Source organism: Lonchura striata, unplaced genomic scaffold, assembly GCF_046129695.1.
Source record: "Lonchura striata isolate bLonStr1 unplaced genomic scaffold, bLonStr1.mat Scaffold_85, whole genome shotgun sequence".
Lineage (NCBI taxonomy): Eukaryota > Metazoa > Chordata > Aves > Passeriformes > Estrildidae > Lonchura > Lonchura striata.
Window position 1 is genome coordinate 63,547 of NW_027461188.1, and position 12,525 is coordinate 76,071.

Genomic DNA, 12,525 nt, shown 5'->3' on the forward strand with positions numbered 1-12,525 from the left:
TGCAGCCGGAGCCGCTCGGCCTGGGCTCCCCAAAGGCCTCAGCAAGGTCCAAGTCCTGCCCAGGAACCCTCAACTCCCTCAAACCCAGCATCCCCCTCATCCCCTGCAAGTTCCTCCCATGGCACCGGCCATGGCCATGTCCCCACTTGTCACTGGCCATGTCCCACCATGTCCTCACCCATGGCTGTCTCCCCACCATGTTTCCATCCCTGTCACTGTCCCCCATGTCTCCATCCATGCCTGTGTCTCCCCATGTCCCTAGGGATGGCCCTGTCCCCCTCCATGTCCATGCGTGCCCATGTCACTCTCCATGTCTAATGCTTTTTCTCTTTTTGAGCCTGGTCTTATAAGCTCTCAGAGATAAGCATTATACCCTTGATAGCTCAGCTACCTCAGGTGGCATAAAACAAGCAGGATGGCTCATGTGACAGTGTTGGGAATAAAAAGTTTTAATAAAAGGCAAAAATAAAAAAGCTTTTTACAGAGAAAAGCCAAGTCAGGGCAAGAGGTTCTTGCTCTTACTAAAACACTTCACAAAAGCAATTAACTTATTTTGTTCTCTTCTTTTCTAGGGAATTGCTTAGGTGGGACTTTTTGGCTCCTGTCCAATTAGCTACCCTTAAGTTTGAGGTGAAGTCCCCAAGGTCCTATGAGGTGTCTTTCAACCAAATTGAGGAGAGAAACACCTGGCCTTTTGTCCTTTTTAAGGGAACAAAAGGTTAACTTGTTTACTCTGTCAACAGAGGGCACATTCTTACACGTGTCCCACCATGTCTGTGTCCTACCATGACCACATCCACTAACTTAGTTCAATGTCTATTTTTACTTCAATATTGGATATTTTAAAGGGATAAAGAGAAATGAAAACAAAATCAAGGCCAAAAGAAAAAGACTTCCATGTCCATGCCGGCTGAGGATCCACGTGCTTGGGTGGAGGGAAGAACCTTTTTGGTGGAGTTTCTACCCCATTGTCTCCAAAATCTTGGTCTTTTCCCCAGTTTTTCCACCATCTGGCTGCAGAAGACACCCTTGGGCAATAGGAAATCAAAATCGTGGAATCCCTGAAGTTGGAAAAGACCTTGTCCTGGTTCAGAGCAAATTTGGGAGAGAACCTCCAAAGGGATTCCTCTGGAAAGCAGATTCAATTGGCTCCTCCCCAAGCCAGTTTGGGAAAAGTATCTCCTTGGAGAAAAGTCGAAAAAACTATTTTTTAAAGAATAAAACTTAAACAATATTAAACAATAAAACCTCTTGCTGCTCTAAAAGAGAGACAAACTCAGGAAGTCCCTCCGTGGGTTGTAGCTCAGCTCCCTCAGTCTCTTATCAGTCCCTCCGGTGCTGGAAATGCCACAGTCCAGGCCTGGCCCGCTGGGCCACAGGTGTGAGCTGCCGGTGCTCTTCTGGGTGTTCAGGCCAGAGCAGGTTTAAACAGGTCCAAAGAAAAGGGAAAAACAGCCACAGTCCAGGGAACTTCTCTGCCACAGCTAGCTAAAACTAATTAACAGCAAAGGAGAGCTCTGTACCTCTGTCTGTCCATCTGCAGACAACCTGGCCCAGGAGCAGGAATGTGGAGGAGTGAGTGCAGTTTCTGAAAACAAACTCTACCCTTCTCTCCCTCCTTTGCTCTCGGAACAAGTCTTAAAGGTGCAAAAATTATAATTCACCATAAACACAACAAACAACTGGAGATACAAGCATCATATAGTCAACCTAGGACATACCTCCAAGACCATTCAGTATTCCTTGATGCCACCAGAATATAGGATTGAGTGCAAAAGATTTTATGGAGTTGGAAGTCATTAAATCTGCTCTCCCCAAGGAATTCCCATTGTTGGTCTGTGCCCCAGTGGATGTTCCTGCCACTGGCTTTATCTAGGTGCCCACAGGGAACGAGGAAGATGTGGAGCCTCCCAGCCAAGTGTCTTCCCAACACAGATAACCAGGCCCATAGATCACCAAGACTGCCCAATGAAGGTCACTGAGGATCATCCAACGTGGATCCTCCCATGGAGGATGGAGCTGGAGCAGCACATGAAGCTCTTCCTGCACTCAGGGCACTTACAGGGCTTCAACCCATTAGTGGCGCCTCCGTTGGTGTTTGATCAAGGCTGATCTCTGTGAGAAGCTCTTCCCACACTTCCCACACTCGTAGGGCCTCTCCCCGGTGTGGATGTGCCGGTGCACGGTGAGGTGGGAGTTGTGCTTGAAGCCCTTCCCACAGTCGGGGCAGCGGTAGGGCCTCTCCTCGGTGTGACTCCGCTGATGTACAAGGAGACTGGAGCTGATCCGAAACCTCTTCCCACACTCAGGACACTCGTAGGGCTTCTCCCCGCTGTGGATGCGCTGGTGCTTTCTCAGGTCTGAGCACCACCCATAGCTCTTCCCACATTCCAAGCAGGTGTAGGGCCGTTCCCCAGTGTGGATCACCTGGTGCCGAATCAGGGCTGAGCTTTCTCTGAAACTCTTCCCACATTCCCCACACTTGTAGGGCTTTTCCCCAGTATGGATCTTTTTGTGTTCCGTAAGCTGGGAGTTGAGGCTGAAACTCATCCCACACACCCCACACTCGTAGGGCTTTTCTCCAGTGTGGATCCTCTTGTGTCTCCTCAGGCCAGAGCTGTGCCTGAAGCTCTTCCCACACACCCCACACTCATAGGGTTTTTCCCCAGTGTGGATCCTCTGGTGTTGCATCAGGTAGCCCTTCTGGCTGAAGCTCACCCCACATTTCCCACACTCAAAGGGCTTTTCCCCAGTGTGGATCCTCTGATGTTGGATCAGAATGGAGTTCTGGTTGAAGCTCCTCCCACACTCCCCACACTCAAAGGGCCTCTCCCCGGTGTGGAATCTCTGGTGAAGTCTCAGGCTGGAGCTCCAGCGGAAACGCTTTCCACATTCCTCACACTCGTAGGGCCTCTCCCCAGTGTGGATCACCTGGTGCTGGATCAGATCCAAGCTCCGCCTGAAACCCTTCCCACATTCCAAGCACTTGTGGGGCTTCTCCCTGCCACGAGGCTTCTCCACCAGCTCTGAGCTCTGGCTGGATCTCTGCCCGCCTTCCTGGTTCAGGGGGGCTCTTTCCTCCCTGCAGCTCCCTGGGCTGGGTTTGCTGCCACTCCTTGTGCGGGATCTCCAGGGCTTTTCCTCCTCCTCCATTTCCTCCATTTTCATTCCTCCCCGGGAATGAAAAATCCTGGTCTGGGGGAAAAAAAAAAGAACAGAGCATCTTGGACTGGGAGTTCCTCCTGTCCCCACTTCATCTCACCAAGTCATTGGGCATTGTGTGTCTATAAGAACCTCCAAAACACCAAGGTTCAGCATAAAAATCCTCGAAACTTTAAGACACAGATCAAAACCTCCCCAAACATCAAGATTCAGTAAAAACTTCCTCCAAAACATAAAGATTCAGCCCCTAAAAAAAATAAAGCACCAACATTTAACCCAATAAAGCTGAGAAATGCCATGACTCACCCCTGTGAAAATCGTGGAACCCCTCAACAGTCACCTGCTGCATGTGGGGTGGCAATGCTCCTGGGGCTAAGGGGAGGCTATAGATACAAGGAGGGATGGAACCTTGTGGTGATCCTTGTTTCTGCTCCTCCTCCTCCTCCTCCTGTGTTCTATTCTTCCTCACACTCCTCTTCCTCTTCCTATTCCTCCTTCTCCTGCACAATCCCACCCTCTCCTGCCACCTGCATCCTTTGACCATTTTGTTCCTCAAGCCTGCTTCTCCTTCCCTTCTCCTCCTGGCCCCAGGCCCAGCACCCACTGCCGGCTCCCTCTTCCCCCCAGCCCCACAGCATCCCAGCGCAGGGGCAGGGATGGAGCTGGGGCAGGTCGGGCTGGGGCAGCGCTGGGCTCTCGGCCGCTCCCGCCCGCACTCGGTCCCCACTGCAGCCGCTCCCGCCAGGACAGCGCGGGGGAGCCCGGCCTTGGCGCTGCCCCACTCCCACCTCCCCAAATTCCCCTCGCGGGGCCATGGGGCCGAGGGGGGGCGCAGGTGGGTCCAGGTGGGGAACGCGGGGAGCTGCGAGTCTGCCTGGCAACTGGTGAGTCATCAGCGCCGCGGGCTCTGATTGGCTGAGCTCTGCCCGAGCCCTGGGGCTGCAGCACAGAGGGGACACCCTGCTCCAGGGGGGATGTCCCACAAACGGGGGACCCCATGGAAGGAACAACAGGAAAGTGTCTTTACAAACAGATGCTCTGAATCTGCTCGGACATAGGGCCAGGGAGCTGTAAAAAAGGAAATGACAGGAGACACCATCAGTTTCAGAAAATGTTATCAATAGATGACACAAACTGCTGTTCAGCCAAGGTCCTTCCCTATTCATGAACTTCCAGAAGAACAACAAAGACTTAACAGAGCCATGAATATCGTTTGCTATATAACAGCAGGGAACATATCAAGGTGGGTATGTAGTAGGTGGATTGGGAAGTCTGTACCTGTCAAGTGCTTCAGCCAGTGGGGAGAGCAGAGGGAGATGTGGCCAAGAAAGTTCAGATGAAAAAGAGACTGTGTCCTCCAACAATTGGAGATATCCCGTGGGGAATGTCCCATGGCCTCTCCCATTTTTAGGAATGAAATTCCATTTACAGGACTCCTCTGTCTGCTCTGTGGACAGAATCCTCTGGTGATGTCAATTTTTCCGCACACCCTGAGGCTCATCCCGAATTCCTTCCACCCTCCGGGGCGGCGGGCAGCAAGTGCAGCTGAAGGTGCCTCACCCACTTTGGGTGATCGGCTCCCTTGGCTGGCGGCAGCACCGGGGATTGATTGGGGACCCGGGAGTGACCAGGAGACAGACGAGTGACACATCAGGGGGTCTGTGAAGAGTCAGCAGGGAGAGAGCACTGAAAATCTCATCAGTGAGTGCCCTGGGATCTTTGGGGAGTGAACATGGCAGGGCACCCATGGAGGGGAGAAAAGGGAAAGACAGGGAGGGGGCCTGGCCAAAGGGATGATGATCCCAAAATGTCTCTGAAGGGTCCCTTGGGAGAATGTTGAGGTAGTTTGCACATTTCCCCAGAGGTAATTAAGGACATGGACACCCAGGGTGGCAACAAGGAAAGTGGAGAAGGCATTTAGACAACAGGGGATGGATGGTGTTCGTGTCCTGGGAAGGAATCAGGTGAAGGGGAGTGTGCAGCAATATGGTTCAGGCAAGAAGCAGCAGGAGGAATCTGTGTGGTAAGAAAAAGGATGAGGGAAAAAAGGAGGAAGAGAAAAATACTCTGGATTGGGATGTTTTTCCACAGAGTCTTAACCTCACAATTTGCCAGCTAATATTTTGAATTCCCAGTTTCCCAGACAGGAAAAGCAGGAGGTCAGGATGCCAGGGGTTTCTCTGCGGTGGCAGCGGCAGCACCGGGCGCAGAGGTGCGGCACCGGGAGCACGGGCTGGGGCCTGTGGGGAGCTGCGGGGCCGGGCCGGGGCTGTGGGGCAGCCGGGGCTCAGCGCCGGGCGCTGCCTGACCCCACCAGCCCCGGGCAGGGCCGGCAGTGGCCCCCGGCCCCCAGGAGGCTGCGGGACGCCCCGGCCGCTGCCCGGCCCCGGGGAGCTGCCGGCCCTGCCCGCCGGGGGGGCCGCCTTTGGACACTGCGGCAGGACAGGCACCGGCTCTGCCACACGGGCTGGGCAGGGACCCTGAGCACAAGGGGGAAAACAAAGGAACAGCTGGGAAATGCAGAGTGCACATGAAGGATCAGGATTTGCTGTTCAGGATTTGCTTTGGGTCCCTGCAGAAAGGAAAGGTTTTGCAGAAAGCTCAGCAGCTCTCAGAGGATGAGCACCCACAGGCAGTGACCGGGGCTGCAGGAGTGGCACAAGAAGCCCTGCAGCACTTGGGCACAAGGGCACAGCAGCTGAAGGCAAGAAGGGATGAGCAAAAGGCCAAGCTGAAGGCAAAGGCCATGGCAGAGTTCCCACAGCCCCTGAGGGATCAACCCCAGGGCCCAAGGGTGCTCCAGCACCCAGGGGATGACGGGGTCGGCCACAAGCACCTGGCAGAGGCATTGCCCTCCTGGCCAGGGCAGAGCCCACCCAAACAGCCCCTGGGAAGGAGTCAGGGCTCCAGCTGCAGCCCACAAGGACACTGCAAGCACAGACAGCAGCACCCTCAGCAGGAGCAAGTCCACCCCTGCATGGACATGGATTGGCAGGGCTCTCTGAGCTCCCATCCCACCGGGGACCCACCACACTGGAGCCCTGGAGAACGCTCAGTCTTCGTCTGAAAATGAAGAAAATGTCTTTGTGGATGGCTCTTCAAGGGCAGCAGAAGGGAAAAGAGTTCCAAGACACGCTGTTGTTGAGGAAAGGGAATCAGACAAAGCGCAGGTTACCCCCATGGTCAGCTCAACCAGCACAGCTGTGTGTGCTTGTAAGAGCCTGGCACTGAAATGCCCTGAGCAGGAAGGCTTCAATATCTTCTGGTGACACCATCTCACCTAACAGGGGGGCAAAAAGCAATTCTGATTGCTGGGCAACCACTGGATCACTTATTAAGGTATTTCTAAAAGACATAATTCCAACAAAAGGGATTGTGGAAGCAACAGACTCAGACAGCAGAACTCATTTCAAAGGAAAGATCCTCCAGGGAGTTATGGCAGCTTTAGGAATACAATGGGACCTCCATACCCCTGGCACCCCCAGAGCTCAGGCTGGGTACAAAGAATGAATGGGGAAAGAAAGAAACACCTTTGGAAGCTGGGGATGGAGACCAAGATGCCATGGGTACAGCTTTTGCCATTGGCTTGGGCAAGAAGAAGAGCCAGACCCAGGGCAGATATTCAATTATTTCCCCTTGGAATTGATCTTGGGAATTCCTAACCCTGGGAATTCTCCACCAAGCGCAGGGTGGAGATAAGGGATGCACATTTAAAGCAGTCTGTGGCCAGAATCCTGTCTCTGGTGCAATCTCTCCCCCAGGAAGCTGGGCTGGCACAGAGCCTGCCTTGGCACTTTGCTGCTGCCAACATCCAAGCAGGACATGGGCTCTGCCTAAGGAGTGCAAAGCAGCACCACTGCTGGCCAAGTGGCGTGGCCCATGCCATGTCTGGAGTCCAGGTGCTGATCATCGGGTGCTGACCATCGCATAAACGGCCCAAGATGGATATCATGGAAATCCTCAGACAAATGCATGTGAATGCAGCGTTCCCGTAAAATCTCATCAGGGATTCACCTACTCCGGACACTGAATTATTCCTCCTCATCACCAAAAAAGAAAATCTTATTAACCTATGGACTCTGAATAGAAGAAAAGACTGATTGCTGAAATCTTGGCCTCAGGCGGAATTTTCCCTATAAAAACCGCTTGTGCCAGGATGGAGGTGTGTGGACATAGGGGAAAACCTCTCCTGAGGCTGACTCCTTGTTACACACCCAGGGCTGATTCCCAGGCTCGGCACTGTCTTTTTCTATGGCTGGTGAGATAGAATTTGACCGCTAATAATTTTTTTTTTTTTTTTAAACTGGCTGAATAAATTCTCATTTATAAAAATCCCTCTGCCCACTCCAACATCTGCTGTCACTGTCTGTGCTGTACAGGGTGTATCAGAGCACTGGGGTTTTTGCTCCAACAAGTTCAGGGAAATCAGCTGGAATTCAAGTATTTGATGATGCAATTAGAAAACAGTGATCAATTGATGCAGCCCCAGATTGAGAGAGCACCCAAAAATGGGGAAAAGTTGAACGGCTACCAGAACAAATCCTACAACACCATGGACCAGCCCCTGGGAACCCCAACAAATTTGTTAAAAATGCATGTTATATGGCTCTATGCAGATAGTTACTATATGTATTATGTTATATAGATTAATTGTGCTGTGTAACATTTTAATAGTATGGTAAATGTAGCTTTGTGGATAAAATGAAGCAATAGTTGTTCAAAGAGAAACTATGTATAGGGGGGGGGGGTTAAGGAATGAGATACTCGCTTCAAGGAACACCTAAATTTTCCAGAGAAGAGCAATTTATGGTTTTCTTATTAGAAGAAGCTAATTTCATTACTTCATGCTAACACTGGAAGACCCCGTGGGAATTAAAGGAAACAGCTGACATACAACAGACAAGAGTTTCATGCTTTAAATAGAATGTATGCATAACCATGAAGGATATACAAATATGCAATAGTGTATTGTTTTAAGGGTGATTCCTTTGTTAACAAGGTATACTCATCTTGCCTTAAGTGCCCAAGAGCATCTGGACCTCAGTAATTCTTTACTTTTTATTATCTTGTAATTCTCCAAACTCTAAATTTTTTATTACTCTAGTCGTATTCCTATGTTTTTCAACATTTTATTATTATTAAACTTTTAAATTTTAAAAACCAAATGATTGGCATTTTTCACAAAATCCTATAAGGAGACAAAGAACCCATTTATCACTACAATGGCATCATTAGATTACAAGCTGTCCTCAGAATAAGAACCAACCAGACAGCTCCAGCTCCTGACCTTCCTGCCGACCAAGCCACTGAAAGAGGAACACAACATTTCAGCAGGGGATGGGATCAGATGGTCTCTTAGCAGAAAAAGCAGGAGTTTGTGGAAAACTAAATTACTCAAACTGCTCTTGGCAAGGAGATGAAAAAGGAAAAGTGCTGAAAAAGATAAGAAAGGAAATAGGAGAGTAGTTTATGTATTGGTCCAAACATGGAAAGGATGGGAATGGGACACGGTTCCCCGGCTCCCCAGCAGACCAGGGGTCAAACGAATGCTGCTTCTCCTCTTCTGTGCTGCAGCAACTCTCATCTTTTTACCATGCTCCACACCTTGGCAGTGCAGCTCATCCAGCAGCTGAGCCAGGGCATGCAGGTGGCAGCCAGGCCTCCTGATCCACAAACGGCTACAAAAGGACAGGGAATGAGGGCACCGAGAATAATCCCAAAACCAAAGAGGACCCGGGAAGGACAAAACAGAGTCAAGGAGTGAATCTGCCTGGAGATAGGGCCGGGCACCTGTAGATAAGGGGAGAAACCATCAGTTCCAATAAATGTTCCAAATTGACCCAGACAGCTGCTCAAAGTCCCGCCACATTCCTGAACTTCGAGGAGAAGAACAAAGACTTAACAGAGCCATGAATATCGGCTGTTATACAAAAGGAGGGTGCACATTAACGAGGACAGGCTCCAGGCGCATCGGGAAGTCGGAACCTTCCAAGGAACTCAGCCGGTGGGCAAAAGCAGAGGGAGATGCGGCCGGGAAAATGAGGATAAAAAGGAGGCTGCGGGCTACAGCCACGGCAGAGAGCGCACGGCAAATGCCCCACGGCCTCTGCCCCTGCTCGGCAATAAAGTCACTTTGACAGGACTCCTCGCTCTCCGCCGGGCACACGAACCTCCGGCGACGGGAATTTCCCCGCCCGCTCCCGGCCGCGGGGCAGCCCCTCTGTCCTACCCACAGCAGCCGGGCCGAGCCAGCGCTGCTCCGGCAGCGGCTCCTGCCCGGCCCCGGCGGGAAGGAGACCGCGGGCAGCCGCTCCCGCGGCGCCCTCAGCCCGGGGCCGGCACGGGCCGGACACGGCACCGGCGAGCCGCCGGAGCCCCCTGCCGCCCCCTCCGCCCGCAGCCGGCCCCGAGCCCCCGCAGAGCCCAGCGCGGCTCCCACCTGCGCCGGGGCCGCCTCCGAGCTCCGCCGCCGCCGCCGCCTCACCGCGCTCCGGCCGCTGCCGCCGCTGCCGGGCCCGCACAGCCGCTCGGCCAATGGCGGCGCTGCGCGGCCACGGCCGCCCTCAGCCCGCCGCCGGGGCCGCGCCGCGCCCCGCTCCCACCAATCAGCGCGCCGCAACCGCGACTGACGGCACCGGCGGCCAATGGCAGCGAGCTCGGGGCGGGCTCTGCGCACGGCCCCGCCTCGCCCCGCGCTCTCGGCGCCCCCGGGCTGCGTGAGGGGAAAGCCGGAGATGAGGAACAGCCCCGGCACGGGCCCGGGCCGAGCCGGGATTGAGCTGCCACACAAACAAACTTCTCCGCGCCTCCCGCCACGGCTTTCCCGGCCCTGCGCCTCCCGTGCCTCCGCCTCTGCGGGAAGCCCAGGAGCCTCACTTCTCCTGCCCCTCGTTAGCGCATCAGAGCTTCGCTTTGATTTCCCCAAAAAGGGAAACCTGCCCGAAGCCCTGTGGGTGGGTGGGGCAGGGGAGAGATTTCTGGCAGAAAACTCCAAAGACTCGGAGCAGGAGCAGGAGAAGCCGGTGCAGAGCCTTAAATGCAGCTTTCCCCACGCCTCCCTGCTCCCAGCTGCACCTCCTCCCCCGGCAGGGCAGGAGACAGGGAATGGGGCCATGCTCAGCTCATCCCCCGGGGCTTCTCCCTCTGCTCAGGGACAGGAGTCGTTCCCTGCTGCACCCTGCGCTCTCTCCCGGCCGAGACTTCTCCAGGAACTTCTCGGAGCGGAGTCCATCCCCTGGGCACAGCCCCCTCCGAGTGCTGCAGCGTGGGTCACTGTGCCACGGGCTCAGTCCTGCCAGGACAGGCTGCTCCAGCGGGGCCCCTCTGCCCGCGGGCTCACAGCTCCTCTCAGGCACCGCCGAGCTCCAGCCCGGCTCCTCCAGGGGCTGCAGGGGATCTCTGCATCCCCATGGACCTGCAGGGGATCCCTGCATCCCCATGGACCTGCAGGGGATCTCTGCATCCCCATGGACCTGCAGGGGATCTCTGCATCCCCAGGGACCTGCAGGGGATCTCTGCATCCCCATGGATCTGCAGGGGATCTCCGCATCCCCATGGACCTGCGGGGGATCTCTGCATTCCCATGGACCTGCAGGGGGATCTCCGCAGCCCCATTGTAATATATGTTATGGAATAATTTGTGCTTCTGTAAATATACATCAAGTCAGTTGTGCTTGTAGAAAAAGATTCTTAAAGTTTTATATGACCAGTGGCTGCAGCCAGGACTGGAGAAACCACAGCTGGAAGAGAAAGAAAGACCTAATTTACAAATGAAAAAAGGTAGCTGGGTGCAGAGATGGGCTCTTTCCGGGGACAATCCAAGAGACACCCAACGTTTAACCCCTGGTCTGCCGGGGAGCCAGGAAACCAGGCACATGGGCATCCCGCCCTTGCAGCTGCTGAGGAGGCTGCTGGGCTGTGCTTCAGCAGAGGAGATGGAATGTGGCTTACCACTCTGCCCTTCTCTAAAAACAGAGAATGGGTCAGGAGGTTTGGGATCTGAGCACACAGGAGCCTGGCCCAGGCACAGGCCGTGGTGGGACAGGAGCACAGGAGCCTTCTGTGACTGACCGGGCTCTCTGGTTTCTCTCTGCAGGCTGCCAGCTCCTCATGCCATGGAAACGGCCCCACTCAGCCTGCCAGTCTGGGAGGTCTGGAGGGCTGTGGGTACTCATTTGCTGTCAAAAATAAATTGTGTTTTTTTGTCATTGTCATCATAAGAACATTTCTTTTATCCTTTTCCAAGTTTTTGGCCCCTCCAGGGTAATATTTTTGTGTCCTTCCTCAGACAGTTGATGGCATTTGGATGGGGGGGTTAAGCAATGTGAAAAGTTCAACAACAGCTCCAGTTGCCAACTGCAGCAGCCCCTTCAGGAGCCCTGAGCTACCAGCGAGGTCCACGTGTGCCTTGCAAAAGGGAGTGGTTTGCAGCGATGGGGTTGGTGCCCTGCTGCAAAAGCTGGGAGCAGATCAGAAGTGGCAAAATGCCATTTTGGCTCAACCCCCACCCAGGTTCTTTATCTTTTCCCTCTGCTCGGTGATAGGCAGACAGGGCTGGATCCAGCGAGGTTCAAGTTCTGGGTGCTCCCTGGCATCAAAGGGATCAACTAAACTCTTGTATGCAGTGACTGCAATAGGGCTACTGAAGGAAAAAAGGGAATGTCATGAGATGGGGAATCCTTCTTGTCTCCTCTGTCTCCCCAGGAACCCCTTGGAAAGGGAAATACCCACTGGGTTTATCTGACTCCTTCCCAGCCAGCCCTTCCCTCGCTCCCGGGTCTCATTTGCTCCACAGGATTCACCAGCTCGCTCAGCTCAGAGGAGCTCTCAGAGGAGAAAACGCTGCCTGGCGTGGGGCTGCCCGATCCCTGTCTCACCTTGATTCCATTTGCCCCCTCCCTGCCCCATCCAAGAGACCGAAGGATCCCCCACAACCCCACGGTCCTGCAGCAGATCCCGGCACGTTCCCTGCTCCGCTCCTTGGTGCCCTGGGAGGCTCCAGAGCCCTCCCTGTGTGCGGGACAGCGGCTGCAGCACCGCTGCGCCCGCGGGCGAGCAGCGCCCAGGAGCAGCTGCGCCAGCTCCGAGCCTGAAGCGGAATCCTCAGCGCACACAAATGACAGCTGGCACTTCAGGGGCTGGCAGGAGAAGCTCAACCCATCTGCTCGCTGCCCTTCCCAGCCATGGCCACGCTGGTGCAATTGGAAGAGCCGCCCCTGCCCAGGAAGCTCTCAGGTCAAAGAGAGGAGCAAAAGCCACGGGTTTCTGAGGTGTTAGCTGCCACTGCCTCTGGTTTTCCTTCCAATTCCTAAGGGGTTTTGACTGGTTTTACCATTTCAACACTTTCTGTGAAGAATGCTTATT

General features: G+C 54.1%; 1 protein-coding gene across 1 annotated transcript in view; it reads right to left on the minus strand.

Moving 5' to 3' along the window:
• Nucleotides 1-425: 425 nt before the first annotated feature.
• The window catches only part of LOC144248765 (uncharacterized), a 646,176-nt gene continuing 634,076 nt past the window's right edge, over nucleotides 426-12,525 (minus strand). The window contains 1 exon segment of the mRNA XM_077790757.1: nucleotides 426-3,001. Within this exon segment, the coding sequence (XP_077646883.1) occupies nucleotides 2,077-3,001 (925 nt within the window). The 3' untranslated portion in view covers nucleotides 426-2,076.